The 27029-nt window shown below is 42.2% G+C and overlaps 1 protein-coding gene across 1 annotated transcript in view; it reads left to right on the top strand.

Annotated features, from left to right (window-relative positions):
* The first annotated feature begins 3793 nt into the window (after nt 1–3793).
* The window catches only part of enpp2 (ectonucleotide pyrophosphatase/phosphodiesterase 2), an 88952-nt gene continuing 65716 nt past the window's right edge, over nt 3794–27029 (top strand). Inside the window, exons 1-9 of the mRNA XM_078216508.1 lie at nt 3794–4363; nt 4641–4737; nt 7960–8115; nt 8480–8521; nt 12380–12505; nt 15340–15400; nt 19279–19376; nt 23220–23299; nt 25822–25941. Coding sequence (XP_078072634.1) covers nt 4331–4363; nt 4641–4737; nt 7960–8115; nt 8480–8521; nt 12380–12505; nt 15340–15400; nt 19279–19376; nt 23220–23299; nt 25822–25941 — 813 coding nt within the window. The 5' untranslated portion in view covers nt 3794–4330. The remainder of the gene's footprint in view (nt 4364–4640; nt 4738–7959; nt 8116–8479; nt 8522–12379; nt 12506–15339; nt 15401–19278; nt 19377–23219; nt 23300–25821; nt 25942–27029) is intronic.

The following is a 27029-nucleotide window of genomic DNA, read 5'->3' as shown; positions in this document are numbered from 1 at the left end:
GCAATACTCAGATTGAACTCCTGATAATCAATTCCATTACTTAACATGGGAATTAAGATTAAAGGGTCTGTGGTTGCCTGTGTCTCCTTTGCCATTCTCTTTGAAAATAGGAACCATGTTAGTGCGTTTTCAATCTCTTCGTACACCCCAGTTTCTAATGACTCTCTCATAATGATCATCATTATCTCACAAATCTCTTTAATCTCTTAGTACTCTGAAAAAGTTGCCAACTATCCCTGGGGTATTACTTGCTTTGAATCCTTTAAACCTGTCAAGGACTCTCAGCAAATGTATTTATAAGTAATAAATGCTGTTCTGTTATTTATGGTTGGGGAGAGCACATTGCTCATGTCTTTAATTTTTAATACTTGAAGCAAATAATTCAAAATATTAACTATCTTGAGCTCATTCCTTATTTCAAGCCTGCTTTCATCTTTTATAATTCTCACCTCTTCTCTGAGCATCCTATTACTGCTGAAATACTGGGGGAATTTATTGCCCTTGCACTTTGCCCCACACCACAGATAGGCCTTTTCGAGGATATTCTTTGCTTCCCTGACGCTTTTAATGTGGTTTTGAATGTTCCTGCATTCATTCTATTCAACCCATTCTTGTTCCTCCTTGCAGAATTTGTGCAGGGTGTTTCCTTCAATATATCCTTTCTGATTAATGTACTAATCCATTTAGTGTTATACTTGTTTAGTCGGTATTGATTTAAAATTCATAGAATCTCTACAGTGCAGAAGAAGGCCATTCGGTCCATTGAGTCTGCACTGATTCTCTGACAGAGCATCTTACCCATCTACCCCTGTAGCCCCCATATATTTACCCCGCTAATCCCCCAAACCTACGTACCTTTGGACACTGAGGGGCAATTTAGCATGGCCAATCCACCTAACCTGCACATCTTTGGACTGTGGGAGGAAACCAGAGCACCCGGAGGAAACCTATGCAGATCATGGGTGAATGTGCAAACTCCACACAAGGTTGGAATTGAACCCAGGTCCCTGGCACTGTGAGGCATCAGTGCCAACCACTTGTCTGCTACTGAAATGTTATTGAAACACCTCTTCCAGTCAATTTGCTTAAACAGATTCTGCCATTGTTGTTCTCCCTTTTAATAATGGCAAACCTGATTCCAAAGGCCCTATTTTACCATTTTGATTCTGCTGGGCGGACTTGAAATTGGGAGTGTTTCAGATCCGACTTTTAAACCCATTCTCTGGTGCTCCCATATGCACTCTGCCTGCAAAAATATCAGCGAGTCCGAATCGCGCCGCACAAGCCTTTGGGCGGTTCTTAAAACACCCAAAATCCTGCAGTTCTGATCGGCACCTCCAACTGCCCAGAAAAAAAAGATAGACTGCAGCTCCCCTGCCACATCCCTCCCGGGCAGGATAATGCCTCCTCCTGGCCCCCCCAACATTACTGACTCCATTAACCCCCACCCCCTCCACCACCCAGACTGATCATGCCCCCCCCCTTCCCCTCACCGATCTCAAGCATGACCCACCCTCCCCCTTCCCCCCCACTGACATCAGGCAGAGTGGCAGCGGACCCACTTTCACCCCCACTGATCTCAGACAGAGTGGCAGCGGAACCCCCCCCTTCCTCCACATTGATCTCAGGCAGAGTGGCAACGGACCCCTTTTCATCCCCACAGATCTCAGGCAGAGTGGCAGCGGATCCCCCTTCCTCCACATTGATCTCAGGCAGAGTGGCAGCGGATCCCCCTTCCTCCACATTGATCTCAGGCAGAGTGGCAGCGGATCCCCCTTCCTCCACATTGATCTCAGGCAGAGTGGCAGCGGATCCCCCCTCCTCCACATTGATCTCAGGCAGAGTGGCAATGGACCCCCCTTCGTCCACATTGATCTCAGGCAGAGTGGCAGCAGACCCCCCTTCCTCCACATTGATCTCAGGCAGAGTGGCAATGGACCCCCCTTCGTCCACATTGATCTCAGGCAGAGTGGCAATGGACCCCCCTTCGTCCACATTGATCTCAGGCAGAGTGGCAGCAGACCCCTTTTCATCCCCACTGATCTTAGGCAGAGTGACAATGGACCTCCCTTCCCTCCCACTGATCTCAGGCAGAATGAAAGCGGACCCACCTCCCCCCCCACCCCTCAACTGATCTCAAGCAGATAGCCGTCGGACACGAGGCACTTACCTCCTCACAAACCCTCACTGATGGAGCGCCTGAATCGGACTTATATGAAGCATGTCTGTTTCACGCCGATTCTGGATGGGCGAACATGATGATAAAGGTGGAAGTGCCGGTAAGGTTGGGCGTGCAGCCCATTAAGTCAATTTAAAAGCATGCAAATGCATTTGAAAATGTTGGAAACACTCCATAACTAAGGCAACATCTGTAGAAAGGAAATATGCTGCTGTTCTTGCATAGCACTTCAAGAGTACATTAGGTAAAGGACTATGCCTGTGATGTCAGTATTTGTCCTTTCTTTGTAGATTCTGCCTGTCCTGCTGAGTGTGTCCTGTACAAAGAACAAAAGAACAAAGAACAATACAGCACAGGAACAGGCCCTTCGGCCCTCCAAGCCCGCGCCGCCCCCTGGTCCAAACTAGACCATTCTTTTGTATCCCTCCATTCCCACTCCGTTCATATGGCTTTCTGCTTCAGATTTCTGCAATATTTGCTTCCATGTGCCTGGCTGTACATTTTGAAATATAAGCTCATTTATGCTGGAATTAGGTAAGAATACTGGTAATGGTGGTGTTTCACCATCTATTATCACCTGATGAAGGAGCAGCACTCAGAAAGCTCGTGATTCCAAATGAACCTGTTAGACTTTAACCTGGTGTTGTGAGACTTCTTACCCCAGTCCAACGCCGGCATCTCCACATCATTATTATCAGAAATGATAGAATTGTTAGTTCCTGGGATTGTTACAGGTCTTCAAAATTAACAGCCATTGATGTAAAGATGATGATTGCAACTTTATTGGGCTAACTCTACTTATGTCATGGCTTGCACCAAAAAACCCAGAATGCTTAGTTACACATTTTAACTTGAGGCCTCTCTTCAGTGGGGGTGGCATGCAGACACAGAGCCCTTGCGCTATCTCTGTCAGTCCTGGACACAACTGATTCAAACTCTGTGGAGCCCACCCATAGTTGCAGAAATTCACATTGATCCCATTCTGCCAGGAACTAAACTATTAAAAAAAGGGACAGCAAAAGTGAGCTTTTCTTGATATATAATGTACTTTTTTCTGGTTTTGAACTTCCACAGCTTTTGCCACTGCTTGTTTTTAGTTTTACTCTGTGCTGCCTTTCCTGTACGACCATCAACGGGTACCAATGCGTGTTCTTGTCGTTAAACCATCCAACTGTCTGTTCAATACAATCTGTGACAAATCTCTTCTGAAAATACTTTGCTCTCCTTTGTCCTTTTATTGAGAGTCACACAGTCACTCTTGCCTTTCTTCCTCAAGTATAAACTTCCTCTTCACAGAACTGTAGGAGAGAGGAGTGAAATGAAGCTTTATGCATAACTTTGTAGCTTTAAAGATGTTCTTATCACTCAGGTAACCAGGAAAGGTCGTGACTTGTTTCGACAGAGGGCGTTAGAAAAGGAAGCAGGCTTTCTCTTGTAACTGCGCTGGGCTGAAGTGGATTCACAGTTTAAGTTGATGTTTACTAACCAGCCTTGGGTTTTTTTCTCTCTCTGTTTGTTGACGGACGCTCTCAGCCCCAACGATTGCGACAGCCTCTATTTTTTCATCTTTACAATCTGTGAGCACGGCAGGCAGGGAGGGAGGGAGGGAGGGACAGAGAGAGGGGCGGGGGAATGGAGAAATCTGCCAGACAGGAAGCTGGTACAAACGCACTCCTACTAAACAAGCGCTGTTTTAAAGAGAGATCTGCTAACGGGGGCAGCTGTGCATCACACAGCTCGCCTTGCCTCTTCCCCAGACAAAGACTCCACTATCTGGTGCTGAAACAAGATGTCTTTGAAAAACAACAGTGAGGACGTTTAGCTGCCTCCACAGCTCAGATCCTCTCCAGCTCAAAAATACACAAAAGACAGGGGGAATCCACGTGCTGTTTCTCTCTTTTTGACAAAGAGAGAAAAACGTGTCAAGTTTTCTTGTTTTTGTTAGCAAGGTGTAATCTTTTTTTGTTTTAAAACAAAAATAAACGAAAACCCCATCTGCTGCTCGATGTGAAACATGTTGAAGTGGAGCCAGTGAGAGAGGGGATTGACAACCTGAACAGGTGGGATCTTAGTTTGGGCGGGTGGGGGGAGTGAAGCCAGTTGCGAGGAAGGAATCCTCTTCACTTGGACTGAAGCACCGCGTTCACAACCATGCTGAAAATCTGTGACCTGAAGTTGTCCCAGGTATGTGCAATGTGGTGTTAGCGGGCCTTTTAAAAAAAAAACAGTAGACTCCCCAGCAGAACCGGTATTTGTTCTCCAGTCGATCTGCCCGGGATTTGGAATTGTGTTTCTGGGAATAGCACCATGTATGCTGTGGGCTGCCACTACACGGGGTCCTGTCTGGGAACATTTGCTGCCGCTTAACAGTCAAAGCTGTGAAATATATAAAAATAGAAGTGTCCCAGCCCTGCTCAGGGTGCTAATCATTACTCTTTTTGATATAAATCTTTGTTTGCAGATCATTTCACTATTGACATTCATAGTCGGGGTAAATGTTTGCCAAGGAATTAGCTTGCGCCGCTTGCAAAGATCAGGAGACACGAGCAATCGTGAAGGTACTTCATTAATTTTATTTTGCATTGTCTATCTATAGTCGGCGTTACAAGGTTTGTAGAGGGGATATTGGACTGGATAGAGTTTGGGTTGTGCTGTGATTTATTCCATGTCCAGTATAAGGAGTTCTACACTCCCTGTATTGCAAATCGTCCACTTCCAAAGTGAGTTGACACAAATACAACTAATATCTGAACCATGCATTAGACTGCAGATGAAGAAAAAACAATATTCTGATGGTCTGGGTATCTGTTTCAGTACCTTTCAGCATTTTCCTGATCATCGCAGGAACTCCAGCCGCAATTTGACACTAAACGGTGCGGAGACCTAGAGGATAGCTTTAGAAACATGTTAGCACATCAAGGTCCATGTTAGCAGTGCGTGCCGCAGAAGTTAAACACAGTGATAACCTTAGTGAAAAATATTACCAAGTTTACACCTATAACCACGATAAATTTAATCATGTTATAGAACCTGGATGCAATGGGAAGTTTCAGTCGATGCAGTGGAACTGTGTGTTCATTTAATTTGTGAAAAGAACTCAAATCACGAGAAGAGTATATGTAAACTGCGAGTAATTTACAATGACACCAAACTGGGTTCATTAAAAGAGAGTTTCATTGCTGTTCCCTTTAATTTTAAGGTGCCTATATATTGTTTCAGACTGGAGTGTTGTCGGGTTGACACTGACCGCTATGCCTATTTCCAAAGAAGCTGTTTCTCACTGAGGTGGCTGGGCATTCAATTATCTTTCTCTACCTGATTCCTGAATGCTCGAGCGAAGAACAACCTAACAGTGACATGAATTTGAATAGGAACTATTGCAACAGAAGGAACTAGAAACATATCTTCCAACACCAACCGTAATGCTGAGGGAAATGACAACAGTGTGTTAATGTACCTAGCATGAGGACCTAGATCATCGTTTAAAGTGTAGACAGATTTTTAAAAATTAGAAGTGTAGGCAAACTTTTAAAAATGAGAAGTGTAGACAGATTTTTTTTAAATATAGGTGTAATTTGGAAATATTTATATATTGAAAACATAGATGTGTCAATTTCCTCAACTGGCTCCTGCACTTGGAGTTTGTGTGTGTGAATTATTGCTCTTTTTCATATGGTAATAAATTCAAGTTAAGAACAAAAAATCTTAGTTTACACACATCCTGGTGATCTAATATATCATCTCTCCTTGTGTCTTACACACTTTATGTAGCCAACTACTCTCTGTATGCTTCAGCTTTTCAAATGCTGGACACTGCACTGTGTTCAACCTACAGATTACTCATCCCCAAACTTCAGTGATACTTCAGTGAACTTTTTGCCATTATGCATAACATTTGGACAGATCAATAATAATGTAAATATAAATCTTGATAAAAGTAATTTTGTACAAAAATGTGCATGCTCCTTTGATGAATAAGTGATATGCTTTCAAATAAAAAGTATATTTTGAAAAATGTTGTGAATATGAAAATTGATGAATTGATGACCAAACAGTTATAATCAGTGAACCACGTGCTAACAGAGTTCAGGTTCATTAAAAATAATTTTAGAAATCTATAGTTTGGAAAGGAAACTGATTTGATTTCCATTTTTCACTTAACTATCAGTTCAGAAAAAAAATCAATAAGTAACTGGAATTAAATTCCTCTTGCATGAAAATGGGCAACATTTGTATATCGACATTTATTGAACCAATTAAATTGACGTTTTGACATTTGCTCATTTTAAAATCAAAAGCAAATTAAGTACATTACTGGGGAAATAGTTCTGAGAAATAATGTAAAAAGTTCTGAATCCGTTTGGAAATGATGACCATCAAACTGTTAAAATAGGGTAACGTATACAGTTTTTGTGGTGTTACTGGTAATCAGATCATTTCTCAATCAGCTTTCAGGCATTGCATCACTGTTGTTAATCATTCATCATACACCAGTTACATGGAACTTCCCAGCCAGTTATGACTGTCATAATGTCCATTACCGGATAAAAGAGAAATGAACTATAACTGCCCCATTAATTTAGTAGCGTAGCTTCAAAAATGCAATTGTGTGCCAATAATATTAATTATTCACATGTTAAAAACAGCCCAACATCCACTTTGTAGATGTCATTTTGTCTGAGGCTCTCAAAGAGAGAATTCCTACATAATCACTATTTTCATTTACTCACTATTTTCACTTATTTCATTAATGCCACAAATGTACATTATATTGATTGCTATTCAGATGAAACTAACTACTGAAATGTATTATTTTTATAAATTACTACTTTATCACAAATACAGATTTCTTAATACCTGACATTAAAAATATATTTAAAAGATAATGAAAATCAAATAGCAAAGACATTTACAGTGTTACTATCACTCAGAGGATACAAAAAGGATGCAGGAGGCACCAACTTGTTCACAGATATTGTGCTGTGTATCTCTGCATGGATGCTTCAAGCTGCCTTCAAGATTAGATTTTCTTATTGTTTTTAAAAAAGTCGTTCTGCTTCCTTACAGGATAGATTAAAGTTTTCCTAAACAGACCATCTGCTCTGTCTCTTCATTCTGTGGTGATAAGCTATACCTCTTTCCAAGAGTCCAAATTGGAAGCAATATTGCCGGTTTCCTTCAAGTATTTGTTTTTGTTCTTGTGGACAGGGAGTACATGACCCTGATGGAGTTTGTTATCGTCCCAAAGGGGATGGACCTTTAAAAAAGAGGTTTTTTTTCTCCTCTTTCAACATTTTAAGCACATCTGAGGCAGAACAGCCTTTTGAATGAACCTAGAACATATGTTATTGATATCTGCTCTGGCCAAAATCTTCTCTTGTTTGGATAATTTTGTTATAATCAAAACCATTTTTGGCCTTGCGTTATGGCTACAGTTTAGTTTCCTAGCATCTGTGAGATCAGTTAATGCCTCATCCCAAGTTTTATGATAACTACCTCCTGCCTGCAGCTGCAACTTAATTTTAGCTACCATCGCCCAGTGTTTGTTGTAGAGGATGTGTAATGTAATTGAATAATACACCACTTAGAATTTTAATCTTTCTTGTTGATGAAGAATTCAACATCACAGCAAAGAGGAACATATTTAATTAGAATTCAGAACTCATTTTGTTGACTATATATGAAGAACACTTTCTTTGTTAGAGAGTTAAATTCTCAGTGATGTTCTGGCTGACTACAGAGTGCTCTCTAACTGATATTTATGTTCTTGCTTTACACAGTTCTTTCAGATTCAGCCCGAGGTCCTACTCCTGGGTCATGCAGGGGCAGATGTTTTGAACTGCAAGAGGCGACCCCACCCAACTGTCGCTGTGACAATTTGTGCAAAAGTTATAACAGCTGCTGTTTAGATTTTGATCAACTTTGTTTGAAGACAGGTACTAAATGGAAGATCAAACGTGCTTTTCACAGTATGTTCAAAACCTTTTGTTTCTAAGGGGACTTACCCTCCAATTATTTTTCCTTGCATCCTTTATTCCGTTATGCCATGCACCATCTGTGGTTGAGAGAATGCTCTGGGGTCTGTCATGGCTTTTCCTTTAGCCCCTCCACTCCATGTGTGGTGATGTGGTTTTACCAACTCCCCATTTTTCCATTTCTGCCCAAGAAAACCAAAATATTTGAACACAAGTTCAGAAGATCGATCTAATTTTGACTCAAGATATCCAAAGGAAAACTTAGAGACCTGTGCATTTTTATTTACTCCTCCATTTCTGTAAGTCTGTTGTCTTCCTTCTTTAGGTCACTCAACACGTCACAATTTTCAAGCAAGAGGTCTGGCAAGTAAGTTAGTTTGATTGAAACTATTTAACCATCGTATAGTGCTGGTGTACTGTGATGTATTACACTGTAAAGTCATACACTTAAAAATGGCTCATTTGAAGGGGCTAACACTTTTAGCAGCAGCATTGTGGTCTTCCAATTAGGTCATAGTTAATAAGATGCAGGTCTGACCATGCCTATTTTACACTTGCCTGCCCTCTTCAGGTGAGTTTAACAAGTTCTCGTGTGAAACTGCAGCAGACCACAGTCATCAGCTTCTCATTCAGGTCAAGTCCAGCTCTGCACAACTGACTGATACCTTCAGTCACTCAGCTGATGATAATTCTGCAAAGGTTTCTGCACCAGATTGCAATGCCCCTGTGGCTGACGGAACATGCCTGTTGATGATTTGATTTGATTTATTATTGTCACATGTATTAGTATACAGTGAAAAGTATTGTTTCTTGCGCGCTATACAGACAAAGTGTCCCGTACATAGAGCAGGAAGTGATGGGCATGTTTGCTTGATTCCCTCTTTAAATGAAACAGTTGTGGGCGTCCAATAGATGGTCACTGACTTGACTTCCAATGAACAGATTAGAAGCCTGTAGGTCTTTATTACTGGAGCTTGTTTTTCAAGTTGGGTCAGCATTGCTGGTTCCTCTTGTGCCATTGATAATGGCATGGGACAATTTACACATTTTATCCACCAAATATTTGTGGTATGATTGAAAGCAACAACATTTCAGATTTTTCTAACAAAATATAACTGTGGTTTGGAACATTTAAGATTGTGATATGGTAGAGTGGTGGAGCATCACTGTGGTATGATATGGTGCTGTGGTACCAATATGGTATGGTGGAATGGTATAGTACCAATGTGCTTTGGTAGCTTGGTATGATACTGAAATGATATGGTGGAATGGTGTGGTACCAATGTGGTATGGTAGGGTGGTTTTGATTTGATTTGATTTATTATTGTCACATGTATTGGGATACAGTGTAAAGTATTGTTTCTTGTGCGTTATACAGAACAAGCATACTGTTCATAGAATACATGGGGAAAGAAGGAGAGGATGCAGAATATAGCGTTGCAGTCATAGCTAGGGTGTAGAGAAAGATCACCTTGATATATTGTAGGTCCATTCAAAAGTCTAACAGCAGCAGGGAAGAAGCTGTTCTTGAGTCGGTTGATACGTGATCTCAGACTTTTGTATCTTTTTCCTGACAGATGAAGGTGGAAGAGAGAATGTCTGGGGTGCATGGGGTCCTTGATTATACTGCTGCTTTGCTGAGGCAGCGGAAAGTGTAGACAGAGTAAATGGATGGGAGGCTGGTTTGTGTGATGGACTGGGCTACGTTCACAACGCTTTGTAGCCTCTTGTGGTCTTGGTCAGAGCAGGAGCCTTACCAAGCTGTGATGCATATGGAAAGGATGGTTTCTATGGTGCATCTGTAAAAATTGGTGAGATTCACAGTGTACATGCCAAATTGCCTTAGCCTCCTGAGAAAGTGGTTGGTTTTCTTAACTATAATGTCGGCGTGGAAGGACCAGGATAAGTTGTTGGTGATCTGAACACCTAGAAACTTGAAGTTCTCGACCATTTCCACTTCATCACCATTGATGTAGACAGGGGAATATCAATGTGCCCCTGTAATACCATTGGTCTGGTACCAACGTGGTATGGTAGGGTGGTGTGGTACCGCTATGGTTTGTTAGTGTGGTATGGTACCAATGTGGTATGGTAGAGTGATTGGTACTAATGTGGCATAGCAGAGTGATAGGTAGTGAGTCCATGTCAGAGGTTCCCCAAACAGAAAACATCTGGGGCCAGATTGTGGGTGAGGAGGCTGGATTTGGGAAGCGGGTTAGTTTCCAGGTTTCTAACCCACCACGATAGGAAGAAGATAAAGTTTAGTGGAGGTGAGGGGTTAGAACTGGCAGCTTGTTAGTGGGTGGGGATGTGGATGGGGAGATGGGCCACCAGGGAAGCAGCAATATTCTGACTAGATTTGACAGCTCCATGTGTGGTTTTTAAAAAGAAAGCATCAGAGTCTTCAAATTGGCCAGGGCAATTGGAGAGCCAGAGCCTCGGAGGGAAATGTTTGTGTATCACAGATTTATTACTGTAGAATAGATTTACTTCAAAACTTCCATTTTTTTTTCCATCAAATAAAACTTGATCAAAGCTGCCAAGCCTATACATTGACAGGCTGGAGCTGTTTAGCTTTACAGTTTCCAGCACCTCCCCCAGAGTTTTGAGACTTTAGAAGGAATACTGTGAAACGGCTGGTTAAATGACCTAGATGTGCCCAGTTAATGCAGGCAATTTCACTCTCCCCCCTTCATCCCTCTGCCCCCCCATGCTCCTCCTGCCCTGGTGAAAATTTGGGGTTGGCGGGGGGGGGGGGGGGGGGGGGAGGGGGGGAGGGGGGGAGGGGGGGAGGGGGGGGAGGGGGGGAGGGGGGGGGGCGGCATCTCCAGTTTAGTCTATGTAGGATTAACCTGTTCCCATTCAGAGGCTTGGGAGCAGCTCACTGAATTACTTTGTCTACAAATATAATGTACTTGATGGGATTGTGGGTTGGAGATGTGTTTTTATGTTTGATGCATATTTAAATAGTTGATAATTAAAGTTGGAAATTTACTGGACTGTTGTCTATTAGCTGATGACGCAATATTTTTAAAGCATTTGCTTTAATTCTAGCCATAAGGAATAAAGCAATTTGTTTAAAAGTCAGTAATATTGTTCATAAGTTCATAAGGTACTCAATACATTTGCCTTATTATCCACATATTCTAAATAATTATTTTTTCTGTCATCATTTTATATTTTTAAACATAGTAGATAGGTCACAGAATTCCATGTAATGCTGGTTATGTATGTAGGTGAAACTGTTGGTGAATTGTATCAATACCTTTACAAGTTGTCAAATTACCCACAATAAAATGCTGAATATTTTAATTGTGCTTTTAACACAGAGGCTATTAGGTGGATTTACATGGATGATCCTATAGCATTCCAAAGGGTTTGTAGGTAGATTGAAATCCTTGGAATTGGAAAAGTTAATTGAAAATTAACCGGAAATTGTCTCAGCAGTTTACCTGATTATCCGTCAGGGATCTCTTACCACGTAGGCACTTTGGCTCATTCTCATCATTCCCTGTAACTCTCCCCATCTCACCTCTGCTCTGCTCAAGACAATGTAACACATTCTCTGTTTATTCTCAAATCTTCTTGCTGGCCAACTTAGGGGGATGTTTCAATTTACCATTCCCTACTACTAGACACAAGGGAAGGTAATGGCCGAACTAAACTTCCTTAAACGAGAGCCGAATTTTAACTCAGCGATGAAAGGGTTTGCATTCCTCAGGGGTTCATTTGCCCATGTTACATTGCCAAAGTGAAAACCCTAGTTGCAGAGTTATGGGGAATAGTGAGAATGAGCCAATATGCATGTGCGGACAGAGATTCTTGACAGATAGTCAGGTATGCTATTGAGACCAACTGCAGGTTAATTTTCAAACAACTTTTCCAATTCCAAGGATTTCAATCCATGTACAGTCCAGGAATGCTGTGGGATCATAACTGAGAAGCCACTTGATGGCCACAGAGTTGAAACCCCTGAAAACTAGAATATTCAGTCGTTGAGAATGTTCTCTGATGCCAGTGTACTATTAAAATAAAACTTTTTGTAAAAGGGAAATAGAGTAACGATTATCGCTTATGTAGTGTGTTATTGACTCATGAAATATATCAGTGCGAAATGAAAATGCTGTTAAAAAACAAGGAAAACAATGGTAATTTGAAAACCCTGGTCTGAATACCTACTGGGTACTCATTTATCTAATGATGTCGCTACTGCCATGTGTTCTAGGTCGAGCATGGGAGTGCAACAAAGAGCGTTGTGGGGAAGCACGGAATGAGGACTTTATTTGTCAGTGTTCTGAAGACTGCATGACGAGGGGAGATTGCTGCACCAACTATCAAGCTGCATGCAAAGGTAATTTCAGACTATTCCATACTTTTTAGGGACTCCAAACACAGTGGGAATCTCGCTCCATGGGCTGAATAATATGTGCTGGCGCATGGGCCATGCACCTGGAAGTGGCTGATGTTCAGATCTCTGAGCCCGCCACTCAAAGATGCTGAATAAGTGCCAATTGGGCCAGTTAGGAGTGCTGCGTGGGTTCTGGGCCTCAGACTGAGAGTATTCCCTCCCCGATCGGGGTAGTAGAGTGAGACATCCGGAGTTGGAGCTCGTCGGCTGTGACTCTCAACTCCTCATTTAAAGGACCACTTTGTCCTCTTTAACAACTCGCTGCAGAAGTGCACTTCTCTGCATGAGGTCTTAGAACAAAGAACAAAGAATAGTACAGCACAGGAAACAGGCCCTTCGGCCCTCCAAGCCTGTGCCGCTCCTTGGTCCAACTAGGCCAATCGTTTGTATCCCTCCATTCCCAGGCTGCTCATGTGACTATCCAGGTAAGTCTTAAACGATGTCAGCGTGCCTGCCTCCACCACCCTTCTGGTAGTGCGGCGACCAGAACTGGACGCAGTACTCCAAATGTGGCCTAACCAGCGTTCTATACAGCTGCATCATCAGACTCCAGCTTTTATACTCTATACCCCGTCCCATAAAGGCAAGCATACCATATGCCTTCTTCACCACCCTCTCCACCTGTGTTGCCACCTTCAAGGATTTGTGGACTTGCACACCTAGGTACCTCTGTGTTTCTATACTCCTGATGACTCTGCCATTTATTGTATAATTCCTCCCTACATTATTTCTTCCAAAATGCATCACCTCGCATTTATCCGGATTAAACTCCATCTGCCACCTCTCCGCCCAATTTTCCAGCCTATCTACATCCTGCTGTATTGCCCGACAATGCTCTTCGCTATCCGCAAGTCCAGCCATCTTCGTGTCATCCGCAAACCTGCTGATTACACCAGTTACACCTTCTTCCAAATCATTTATATATATCACAAATAGCAGAGGTCCCAGTACAGAGCCCTGCGGAACACCACTGGTCACTGGTCTTAGATTCTTAAATCATGAACTGAAGTCAGCGTATGTCTACTTCTTACACGAAGCACTTCCAGCGGCCAAAGAACACTGAACAGCCAAGATTTAACTCTGCCGTCAGACAGCCTACTGGTACAGCCTGCCTTGTGGAAAAACAGGAAATATGGCTGGCGGAAATCCCACTCTGAAAGTGTTTTATTCCATTCTGCAAATATTATGCCAGTCGATTGCCTTTTGAATGAGTACAACTGGTCTATTACCTTCAATAGCGCATGAGGACTCCCGATTTCCAGGTCCTCCCACTAACCATATTATCCCAGACTACATTATGATACCGAGGACATTATCCAACATCTTCAGGCCCAATAATGCATTGGCACGGATGTATTTGCTCCCATTTTCAGAGCGTATTATTATGGCCCACGGGAGCACTGATTGGAGAAGTGGTTGCTATGGTCAGGGCACACAATTTCTGGTTCTAAAGTTTAGTGGACGGAAAATTTGAGCAATTTGATGAGGACTGAATATGAGAAAACCTGCTGTGTAATATGTTCCCTCTTGAAGTTGGCAGAAGTGAAGAAGGTTGAAGACTAGAACTGATTAGGTGGTGTAAACGGACAGCACAAGTGACCAGAATTTCTGCCAGGTCTGTTTTGTGATTGGCAATGTCTCTCATCCCTCAGAAGTTGGCGTTAACACTCATTTCCTGTTCGTCCCACTCTCACAATATTGCCAAAAACCTTTCAATCCAGGACTGGTTTTTATCTGCAGCCTGTCCCCGCTGTGGTCTCAGGCTCCCCCACTGTTTTGCAGTACCATGTTCCCTCAGTGTCGCTCACTAGATCTAAACGCTCCCACACCTTTTGTGAGTTCCCAATACCCACATCACCACAAGATCACCCAGGGAGCTTTCTGATTGATTGAAAGCGTGGAACTCTTAGGCAGCCAGGGTTTCTGGTTAACTGGCATCACCCATTCTCTACACAAGCCGGATAATAGACATTTTGCTGTGTTTTTATATGACAATCTCATGCACATAATTTTAACTTGGGTATTACCCATTTGTTTTCATCCAATAATTGCACCTGAAATAATTTTTAGGCTTTCAAGTTTCTAGAAAAATAAGTTGATGCTTTAAGGATTTTTAAATAGTGAAGCTGATGAATTATTGGGTTGGGGATGGGTTGGCGTACAATTGTTTGACTTGTGTTCTATACACATCAGTAAGTCTCAACAAGTTAATGTTTTTAAGAAGTTGTGGTATCAGTTGTGAAGTTGTTGACCTCCTTCACTGAACACATTTTGATACTTTTACAGTACTGGGAGTTACTCTAGTCAGGTTTCTTGAGGATTGCCTGGTGTATTGTAGGCTTTTGTTAAGTGTTTGAGCTAAAGATATGTTGCGTACTTTAAAAAATCATTGTCATGAAGACATTTTAAGACTCATCTAACCTTTTATTTAAAGATAAATGTTTTGCAGCTTTTGTCAATATTTACTGTCATACTATTAAAAACTTGAAAGATGATTTTACAGATATACTTTATACCTGTAGAGGGTTTTTTTCTATTTTGATGCTTCTACACTTTAATGGACAGAAAATTCAAGTGTTTTGGTTAGGACTGAGTGTGAGAACACTTGCTGTGTAATATGCTACCTCTTGAAGTTGGCAAAAATTAATAAGGTTGAAGAATACCAAAGCCAATGATTAAGTCTGGAATAAAATGTCTTAGATTTTGCTTCATATTTTATTGCGTGTTAGTGCTATAGTCAACATCTTTGTCAGTTATATGATAAACTTTGACACTAGGTGGGACACGTTGGTTGGATGAAGATTGTGAAGATTTGAAGACACCAGATTGCCCAGCAGGGTAAGTACAGTCCAGCATTCATAGTTGAAACTGGGTCCTGCAATAATTAATTTTCTATGGTATTTAATAATGTAGGCTTCAGTAAAAAAATTAGACTTCAGTTATAATAATCTATTTGAATAGGGTCTCTGGTGTATATTACATCTAATTAATTAATTATATCTGATCAATATAATTCAGCAATCAGTGTTTTGGTGGAGATTCAGCCACATGCACTCTGTTACTTTTATCATGTTCCCCTTTAACATTAGAAATGGTAGCGACAGTACATGTTGGTGTCACATTCAACAAATGAGTCCCACCACCAGCACTTGACCGATAGTAGGGTAGTGGATGCAATTGCTGATTTTGGTGCAAGTATTATCCAAAATTGGTTTTGTTCTGAAAAGTGATTTTCCACCCGAAGTTTCCACTTTCGCTCATTTTTTTCTTGCCATTTGCAAAATCTGTCATGAACCATGCAATAGGGTTGTGTTTTAAAAGGCAATTTTAAAAAAGTTGCTTTGAGTAATATTCCTTGATGTATTTATGAGAAATAACTGAGCACCACTTAATTCATACAGTTTACCATGGGTTTATCACAAGAAAATAAGCATTTTGAATCACAATGTCGATGTACCACCAGTGAGAAATCTGATTTTAAGTTGCTAAATCTCAATCAAAATATACAAGAGTTTTTTATTTAGATTGGGGTACAGTTGTTAATTCTTTATTAATTTTGTTTTGAAAAATGCATTTGCAACTTTTCAAAATGTTCCTATTGGTGTCATAGCAACCAAAAGATCCAGTTTAATTTTTGGAGCTTCCTTGAAGGCTTGAAAACACATGCAATTAGCAGAAGTTCTCAGTAATGATTAATTCATCCTGGGGTAATGGGCATTATGCGGGTGAGGCAGGTTTCTAGTGCAGTGCTTATAAAACTAGTGCAAAACATTGCAGAAACTCGTTGTGCTAAATGTGTTTAAAATTCTGTGATCCTTTACACCAGTTATGCTTCTATTGGGTAATTGTACTGAACAAAATAGCAAGATTGAGCAGCAAGTCAGCATGGTGGCATAGCGGTTAGCACTGCTGCCTCACAGTAGCAGGGACCTGGGTTCAATTCTGGCCTCGGGTCACTGTGTGGTTACACTCATTTACAAGAAACACTAGGGATTACATTATGTTGATCAATGTAAGGAAACAAATTTCTCTGTTCATTCTGTGAGCAATCTTTTCAATTCTTTTCTGGCATGAAATCCCAGTTCTCTGCCCACATCTATTGGTGCACTAGGAGTCTCTCCCACTCTTACTGCCAGCCATTGATATGTTGGGAGGATCTTGCAGGTTGACACTCAACTGTTTGGCCATGTTACAGGTGCGCCTTCTATAGAACTCTTAGAATCCCAACAGTGCAGAAAAGGGCTATTCAGCTTACATTCTCCCCGTGTCTGCGTGGGTTCCTCCAGGTGCTCCGGTTTCCTCCCACAGTTCAAAGATTTGCAGCTTAGGTTGATTGGCTATGCTAGATTGATTCTAGTGTCAGGGGATTAGCAGGGTAAATATGTGGGGTTGTGGGAATAGGGCCTGGGTGGGACTGTGATTGGTGCAGATTCGATGGGCCAAATGGCCTCCTTCTGCACTGTAGGGATTTTATGAAAGTCCAGGCCAGTAAAGCTGCTGATGAGAAGATCACATATTGAACCTGTATAAAACATTGGTTAGGCCTCAGCTGGAGTATTGTGTTTATTCCTGGACATCAGACTTTAGGAGGAATGTCAAGGCCTTAGAGAGGGTACAGAAGAGAGTGTAGAATGGTATCCAGGGTGAGGATTGTGTGTAGAGAATGGAGAAGTGGGAGTTGGTCTCTAAAGAGTAGAGAAAATTGGGAGGAGATTTGATCAAGGCATTCAAAATCATGGAAGGTTTTGATAGAGTAAATGAGAAGTAAAGACAGTTTCGAGTGACAGAAAGGTTGGTAGCCAGAGGATACGGGTTTAAAATAATTGACAGAACCAGAGAAGAATCAGTGCAGAAGGAGGCCACTCAGCCCACCAAGCCTGCACCAACAACAATCTCATCCAGACCCTATCCCCGTAACCACATGTATTTACCCTGATAGCCCCGACACTAAGGGGCAACTTACCTTGGTCAATCCACCTAACCCGCACTTCTTTGGACTATGGGAGGAAACCAATGCAGACATGGGGAGAACATGCAAACTCCACAGACATGGTTGTGGGAGAAGAGCAGGCAAGTTGAACTAATTGGAAAGCTCCACCAAAACATGATGGGCTGAATGTCCTGCTTCTGTGCTGTGTCATTGTAAGATAACTGGTTACTGTATGCAGAACAACATGCACTTCTCTCCCAGGATAGCAAAGTACTGTTGTCAAAACGTCATGCACAGTCAGGCAGGTAAGGTAACTGGGAGAGGCTAAGTATTAGAACTATGATGGGTGGGTGAAATGAGATCGAGCAGCAGGTTGTAAACCATAAGCAACCCTTGCTTTCAGTTTGGATATGTCAATCTTTATTTTGCAAATGTAATGCTGTTGATCTGCTTACCTATCTCATTAAAATCTACTATTCCATGCATAGCGTGTAGCATCCCTGCCTCTGAGCCAGAAGCTCTGGGTTCGAATTCCAGCCCAGGACCTGATGGCCAAGGAACTGTGGCATGCTGGTACCGTGGTAAGCATTGTTGCCCCACAGCGCCAGGGACCCGGTTTGATTCCAGCCTCGGGTGATTGTGTGGAGTTTGCATGTTCTCCCCGTGTCTGCGTGGGTTTCCTCTGGGTGCTCCAGTTTCCTCCCGCAGTCCAAAGATGTGCAGGTTAGGTGGATTGGCCATGCTAAATTGCCCCTTGGTGTCCCAAGATGTGTAGGTTAGGTGGATTAGTCATGGCAAGTACGCAGTGTTACGGGGATAGGGCAGAGGGGAGGACTTGGGTGAGATGCTTTTAAGGAGAGTTGGTGCAGACTCGATGAGCTGAATAGCCCTTTTTTGCACTGTTGGGATTCTAAGGGTTCTATAGAAGGCGCACCTGTAACATGGCCAAACAGGTTGAGTGTCAACCTGCAAGATCCTTCCAACATGTCAATGGCTGGCAGTAAGAGTGGGAGAGACTCCTAGTGCACCAATAGATGTGGGCAGAGAACTGGGATTTCATGCTAGAAAAGAATTGAAAAGATTGCTCACAGAATGAACAGAGAAATTTGTTTCCTTACATTGATCAACATAATGTAATCCCTAGAGTTTCTTGTAAATGAGTGTAACCACACAGAATCAAATGGTTCATTGTTATAAGACAAATTGCAACTAAAGTATCATTACTATATAAGATGATAAAGGTTATGGATAAGGTAGACGTGGAGCAGATGCTTCCTCTTCTGGGGCATTCTAGGACGAGAGGTCGTAGTCTTAGGATAAGGGGTAGCAAATTTAAAACAGAGTTGAGGAGAAACTACTTCTCCCAAAGGGTTGTGAATCTGTGGAATTTGCTGCCCCAAAGTGCGGTGGATGCTGGGACAGTGAGTAAATTTAAGGAGGAGTTAGACAGATTTTTAATTGGGAATGGGTTGAAGTGTTATGGGGAGAAGGCAGGAAAATGGGGATGAGGACCATATCAGTCATGATTGAATGGCAGAGCAGACTCAATGGGCCGAATGGCCTAATTCTGCTCCTAGATCTTATGAACTTACTAGTGATGATCTCTGAAGTTTAGTTCAGCTGTTTTTATTCATGCTTTTACAGTTAGATATTTTTGACATTTACAGAAGAAATGCTTAAGTATAATTGATTAATACTTGAAGTTGCTGAATGTAGTAAAGCAAGACCTAGTATAACTTATTTTTATAGGTCCTTTGCTTTAATGTTTACCCATTACACATTTTAGCTTTGTTCGTTCACCACTGATCATTTTCTCTGTGGATGGGTTTCGAGCTTCATACATGAAGAAAGGAGCCAAGGTCATGCCCAACATTGAAAAATTAAGTAAGGCTATTTCTAGAAAATCTTTCCTTTTAATAATTTTCAGTCAATGTGGCGACTGAAAGGTGGAGTATGTCGGCAATCTGTATCAGGATAGATTGGAGCAAATTCACATGAAGTGATGTGGATGAATTTATGCTTGGGAGGTTCGGAGCAGCTTGTTTTGGAGAGGTCCTATACATTTTACGATATCCATTCAGAAACTCACTGGTCTAGATGATTTTCTCACTTTTTAAGGTGATATTTGTAAGCAATTGGCGTCAATGGCACAGTCACATAACAAATTACCACTACTTGTATAAATAGCCGTCACATACCTGGATTTTATACAGTTACTGTCCTAAACAACTATGATTCAAATGATCCCTTCTAACCGTATTAATAAATGTAAGTATTTGAAACAGTAAATATTCATCAAGAAACTTAGCTGTTTCATGTAAATTCATGTAAATGAATTTTAATATTATACAGCTATGTGGAGGCGATGGCCTAGTGGTATTATCGCTAGATCTTAATCCAGTAACCTAGCTAATGCTCTGAGGATCCGGGTTCGAATCCTGTCACGGCAGATGGTGGAATTTGAATTCAATTAAAAGAGATATCTGGAATTAAGAATTTACTGATAACCATGAAACCATTGTCGATTGTCGGAAAAACCCATCTGGTTTAAGGAAGGAAATCGGCCTTTCTTACCCAGTCTGGCTTACATGTGACTCCAGACCCGCAGCAATGTGTTTGACTCTCAGTTGCCCTCAGGCAACTAGGGATGGACAATAAATGCTGGCCAGCCAGTGGCACCCATGTCCCATAAAAGAATAAAAACAACTAATTACTGAATTAACAAATCTATAATATTCTCACAAAGAGAAATAATTTTAAGGTAACAAAAGCAGAAAATGTTGGATAAACTCAGCAGGTGCGGCAGCGTCTGTGGAGAGAAAGACAGAGCTAATCGGACTTGAAATGTAACTCTGTTTCTCTCTCCACAGATGCTGCCAGACCTGCTGAGTTTTTCCAGCGTTTTCTGTTTCTATTTCAGATTTCCAGCATTTGCAGTATTTCGCCCTTAATTAGTTTTAAGATGCCTGATTATACTTTCAAAGTAAAAAAAAAGAAGCTTTATGAATAAAAAATGTTGCTATTTGTTGGTAAACCCAGAGGCTCAGTCCTCTCGAGTATTTTCTTTGATCCCCCCGCCTCACTGAAACTGCTCGATTAAATCGGCTCATTTGTGACTTCAGACAACTCCTTGAGATAATTCTCTGCAAGCAGAAATAATGTTTGAAAATACCAGTGAACATAACGTAATTGCTTCAGGGCATTCAAAATCCCTTTAAAAAAACTGCGATGAATAAATTCTGAGTTGATTCGGACTGACTCCAGCACCATGAATGGTGCATTTTTAAAAGTGGGATCCTCTCCAAACTTAGTAAATCAGCTCTATTTATGCTATCGGACTCTGTGAATCCAGATCACTTTTAATGGTGCCCTATCTATGTAAAGCAAAGTACTTCAAAGTGTCATGTTTATCCTACCCACTCTCTCTAGGCCCTCCATCTCTGAATGGTTTACCATTGAGAAATAATCAGCTACTGAAAAGCTCATGTAGACGTCTGGGACAATCGATAGGATGAAGGTTCACTGACACACAACGCAAAGGTCTTTACTGAGCACTCCAGCCAGGCAGCATTAAGTTCCACACCATTGTTCTGTGCATATACCAAAAAGGCCTGGTGGCAGAGACTAATTTTGTGGAACACAATCTCAGAAAATGGGCATCTTTTAATTTGGAGACCCTCTTCCCAAACACCAACAGATCACTTGTCCCTCACATCTGCCTCAATCAAACTTGAGCCCTTGCTGTAAAGACGAGTGTTTCAGCTGATGATTAGTTTTCAAGCCTTATTCTGTGAAACACAAAAGTGCTTCCTTCTGTGCTGACAGCAGTTTATCTTTCCAAGTGCCCAGAAAGGCCCGGCTGTTTTCCCTGGAAAATAATGAAAGTTTCCAAGTAGGAAAGGGTTAATCCCATCAATGTAAATGTGTCCTCTGCCCTTCGGTTCTGACTGATTTACACAAAGTAATATAACATTCGCAAGTCAAGTTAAACAAATCTGTGGTTTGAATCAAACCCTGTACTCTTTGAAACCTAAAAATAACACAAGCTGTTGGAGAAAATAGAACCCTTCTGTTTCTACAGTGACGGCATAAAAACGTCTTGTATTTTATTTGGTACAGAGCAGATTCCCTCAGAGTAACGATTTTATTGTGACTACTTAAAACATTGCAGGATTCAAGGAGGTTATACAGACACAATAAGGGCAGACCCTGACCTATGCAACTGTGTAAGATAGATGTTATTGAATTGGGCAGTCTGTTTGACATCTCTCCTGATTTTTATTTCAATTGACTTCAATAGAAATGCAAAGCAGGAGAGATGTAAGATGTGTTTCTGATCCCTCCTCACCATCTAAGGCCCCAAAGCCTTCTTCCAACTGAAAGCAGTGATTTACTTGTACTTTTTTCAATTTAATCCACTGTATTCGCTATACATGATGAGGTCTCCTCTGCAGTGAGGAGACCAAATGTACAATGGTGTGGTTCGGGGCTGGAGGGGGTGGGGGGGGAATCATTTTGTGGAACACCTCCATTCAATCCACAGAATGAGCCTCAGATTTCGCTCTTTATTTTAATTCTTCACTTGGCTCTCACTCTGACCTTTCTGTCCATGGCCTGCTACAGGGTTCCAGTGATGCTCAATGTATGCCCAAGGAACAGCATCTCAACTTCAATTTTTTCTGCTTTTTTTGTTGCCTTGTTTCTTTCTTTAGCTCTTCATGGTGCATTCAGATAGCTGCTTTATTCACGCCTCATCTGGAACATCTGTTTCTTTAAAATAACACAAAGATGTGCGGGTTAGGTTGATTGGCCGTGCTAAAAATTGCCCTTAGTGTCCTGAGATGTGTAGGTTAGAGGGATTAGTGGGTAAATATGTCGGGACATGGGGGTAGGGCCTGGGTGGGATTGTGGTCGGTGCAGACTCGATGGGCCGAATGGCCTCTTTCTGTACTGTAGGGTTTCTATGATTCTATGATTTACTATACTCATTACCATTGGTTTTTGCATCAAGAAATCTTTGGTTATTTAATCTCTCCTGCCCTCCACATTATCATCGAGCATCCAGTATGTTTTATCTGCCCTGGCCTAAATTCCACGGGCTTAAAAAACTCTTACATTTCAAACTTTCTTCAGTTCTGGTGAAAGGTCATTGACCTGAAATGCTAGCTCTGTTTCTGTCCACAGATGCTGCCTGACCTGCTGAATCTAGTATTTTTTGTTTATATTTCAAATTTCCAGCATTCACAGTAATTTGCGTTTGTGTTGGCATGCTGATTGGTGGTCATCTGCTTTAGAATGTTGTCCAAAGTTAAGATCTATCCATAAAGGTTTTATTAGTATGTGGATTGTTACTTACATTAATACAGCACAGGAAATATTTTGCATATTCATTTTGTTGATACCTCTCATTTCTACTGTCGTAAGGTTTGGGTTTTACATGGAACGATCAACCTGTCATTTAATGAATTCCAGATGTGCACCTCTTGCCTTCATCCAAATCTGCATGAACTCTGTATCGTGATTGATAAATGAATCCAGATGTAAGAATTCAAATGAAACAGAATTTTTAATGTGCAAATTGATAATTTCTGAGAATTGCATATCAAATTTAAGTGACATGTCGTGGCTTATAAGACACCAGACATTAGTGTTTCTTCCCCGTAGCAGTCATTGTGTCAATGTTGCAACACACTTTTCTGCCGATGTTAACAAACTTCTTTGTTTTAGGATCTTGCGGAATTCATGCCCCCTACATGAGGCCAGTATATCCGACAAAAACCTTCCCAAATATGTACACCCTTGCTACTGTAAGTTCCATTTTGTATCACCAGCTGTGTTTGCAACATGCATTTTAACAGGAAGCCAAATTCTTTATCTGTTGACAAATGAATGGCTTTACTAACAACGTCTTGAATTCAAATTGAATCAATTTTGATTGAGGTGTGTACTTTTGAATGACATAAACTGTTCCTTTCATGTTGTGTGTGAAATGGTGGTCGTTCACATGAAGGTCCTGTAGATGTCTGCACTGCATGGTGTGATATGTGCTCAGAAAATCTCAAGTGTGCCAATTTTGCCAATATTATTTGAGGCAGTAAAGGAAAATCTTCAATTCACCCAAGAATGGGAGATGGAAAACAGAAATTCAGGCCGCAACTCTCCCAAAAGTGCTGAATTGGCGGGAAAACTGTTCTAAATCCCAACTGTTCTGTCAGTTCTGCTTCTCACCTGAATCTCCGCACTCTGTGCACTGAAGAGGCTCCATTGTGAATCTCATTAAAAACCCAGGGGGCGGGGCCTATTCGCACCGGAGTCTGACAGTTCTGGAACTCTACTCATGTGCAGTGGTCCCAATCTGTCAGACTCCCTGTTTGCTGGCCAGCTGGATCACTGACCAGCCTGGGACCCCCATAGTGCTGTGCCTCGAGCCCCCACACGGCCCGATTGTGGCCCCCCCCCCCCAGCAGTTCCCGGGCCAGACCTGACCCTCCCCATCCCGGAGCCCCCCAATGTCCAGGCTCCACCCCCCAGCAGTGGCAATCCCTCCACCCCCTCACCCTGGCAGACCTCCCCCCCCCTCCCCACCCCCCGAGGTCAGACCCCCCGGAGGCAGAACCCCCACCCTGCAGCCCACCCCAATTGCTGCCCTCCCTCCATCCCAGACTGATCCTGTCTGCAGAGTGACAGCGGGATCCCCCACCCTCACCGATCACCCTAGGCCCCGCCCATAATAGGCCACACCCCCTGGGCACTGCCCCATGCCCGAAGGGCAGTGCCAAGGTGCTCCCTGGGCATGGGCACTTTGCCCCTTGGGCAGTGCCAGGGAACACAGGCTGGCAGTGCCAGGGTGCCCAAACCCAGGGGGCACCACCCTCCCACCAGCCGACCCCCTGGGGGGTCCCCGATTGCCCCCCCCCTTCATTCCGGCGGGGTCTCCTGCTAGTTCCCCGAATGTGGGGAGCTAGTCTGAACCCCACCGGAATGAAGTACTCCTGGCAGGGTGGGAGATTCAATTGAAAGGTCCTGATAATTAACTAATATACATATTTAAAACACATTAAAAACAGTTTTAAATGACTTACCTGCCTTCCCGCCGGTTTCTGGCATGGTCTGACTGGTGATTCAGCTCTGGGAGATGCGCATGCGTTCCCGGCGCTTGCACAAGTCCCTGTTCAAAGCCGCAGACGCGTGTCTCCCACAGAAAAGCTGCGGGTCACAATGGGAGAATCGCGGCCTCAGTTGCTGAAATAAAAACAGGAAGTCCCAGCAAAAGATCCATAATTGAAAACTTAACCTTTTCTTCCAGCCGACAGACCTGTTGCTTGTCTCCAGTGTTTTTTATTTTTCTCTTTCTGCTCTGATTGCTGCCAATGGTCCCTGCTGGAAGTTCATGTGTGAGGATGCATCAGGCTCAGTTATGATAACTTTCATGTTAGATAGAATGCATATGGGGTACCAGCATACTGGAGATTTGCAGGCTCCTGTGGTGTCATGCTGCCTTATGCAGTCAATGGCTTCAGCGAGATGATTATTAGAAGGAAAACTGGTCAGAATGGTGATTTGGAGATTCGCTTCTTTTCAATGACACATATTGCCCTGGGGGACTAACAGGGTAAATATGTGGGATTATGGGGATAGGGCCTGGGTGGGATTGTTGAAGGTGCAGCCTCGATGGGCCGAATGGCTTCTTTCTGCACTTTAAGGTTTCTATGATTCTATGAAGCTTAAACAGGAAACTGGAAACGAATCAGGCCTGTGAAAAGTAAAAAAAATCCTCCTTGATTATCCTTCTTCTTCTCCATTTTTGCCTTCTTGTTGAGTACTATGTTCCTGACCCTGATTTAAACTAATTTTTTGATAAACAAGCCTTAAATGTAGTGAAATAGTAGAGACCCTGTCTGTGTAGGGAAAGAAAATATATGGGATTCATTAATGGCAATAGTGTTTTCATTAATGCTGTGTCAATACCTTTTTTCCCCTCTTTTCAAATTTCGGCACATTTTATGTGCAGTATGTCGTCCAGGTTGTGAAATTAGTGAATGAGCAATACATTGGAAACTGAAATACGAGGAAAAAATTATGTTGGGATATTATACTCATTTGAAATTTGTTTTCTCTTTGCCAGCAAACACAAATGTTAGTTTTCCTGCCCTTTGCTACTACATAAATAATTCAGAAATACAGCTTTGAGTTCCAGTACTAATTTGCTGCGTTCGGCCTTTAGATGTATATTTTCCCTGGTGAAATGACTTAGTGTGAAAAGGTTGTGTAAATTCTGACAAGTCACAAACCCACATCTAATCAATTTGCTTTGGTTTTTCATACAAAGGGACTTTATCCTGAATCACACGGAATCGTTGGCAACTTGATGCATGATCCTGTGTTTGATGCCAATTTCAGTCTTCGAGGTAGAGAAAAATTAAATCCTCGATGGTGGGGAGGACAACCAGTAAGTTCTGAGTGTCTCTTATTTTGAAACTGTGGCTGGAGAAAGTAGGACAGTTTGCCTCCTAACTTGCACTTTTATCTTCCAGCGGAAATGTCTCATTAACATTTCATAACCAAATTAGAGAAAGAAAATGAAAGGTAGCAGGATTTTCTTTGATCTGTACACAATAATTCTGAACTGCTGAATACAAAGGTTGACCTGGACTAATCTATCATACTCAACTTCTTATTATTCTTTTGTGGGATGTGGGCGTCGCTGGCCTGGCCAACATTCGTTGTCCATCCCTAATTGCCCTTTCTTGAACTGCTGCAGGTCATCTGGTGTAGCTACACTTTCAGTTTTGTTAGAAAGGGAGTTCCAGGATTTGGAACCATGACAGTGAAGGAATGGTGTGATAGTTCCACATTAGCTTGGTGTTTGGCTTGGAGGGAAACCCGCAGCTGGTGATGTTCTCATGTGTTTGCTGCCCATGCCATTCTATTTGATTTGATTATTATTGTTGCACACACTGGGATACAGTGAAAAGCATTGTTTCTTGTGCGCTAAACAGGCAGAACATACCGTTCATAGAGTACATAGGGGTAAAGGAAAAGGATAAAGTGCAAGAGGTGAGGTCGCAGATCTGGAAGCTGCTGTCAAAGGAGCCTTGATGAGTTGCTGTGATGCATCTTGTAGATTGTACACACTGCTGCCATTATGTATCAGTGATGGACGGAGTGATGGATGGGATGCCAATTAAGTGGAATGTTTTGTTGTAGATGGTGTGGAGCTTCTTGAGTTTTGTTGGAGCTGCACTCATCCAGACAATTGGAGAATATTCCATCTCATTCCTGACTTATGCCTTGTAGATAGTGGACCTGTTGACTTGTAGCCACAGTATTTATGTTGCTAGTCCAGTTCAGTTTCTAGTCAATGGTAACCCTAGCATATTGATAGTGGGGAATTCAGCGATCTTAATGCTGTTGAATGTCGAAGGCTGATGGTTAGATTCTCTCCTGCTGGAGATGCTCCTTGCCTGTCACTTATGTGTTGCAAATATTACTTGCCACTTAACAGCCCACGCTTGGATATTGTCCAGGTCTTGCTGC

Source organism: Mustelus asterias, chromosome 7 (assembly GCF_964213995.1).
Source record: "Mustelus asterias chromosome 7, sMusAst1.hap1.1, whole genome shotgun sequence".
In the NCBI taxonomy this organism is placed as follows: Eukaryota; Metazoa; Chordata; class Chondrichthyes; order Carcharhiniformes; family Triakidae; genus Mustelus; species Mustelus asterias.
This window is presented reverse-complemented; position numbering and strand designations above follow the sequence as displayed.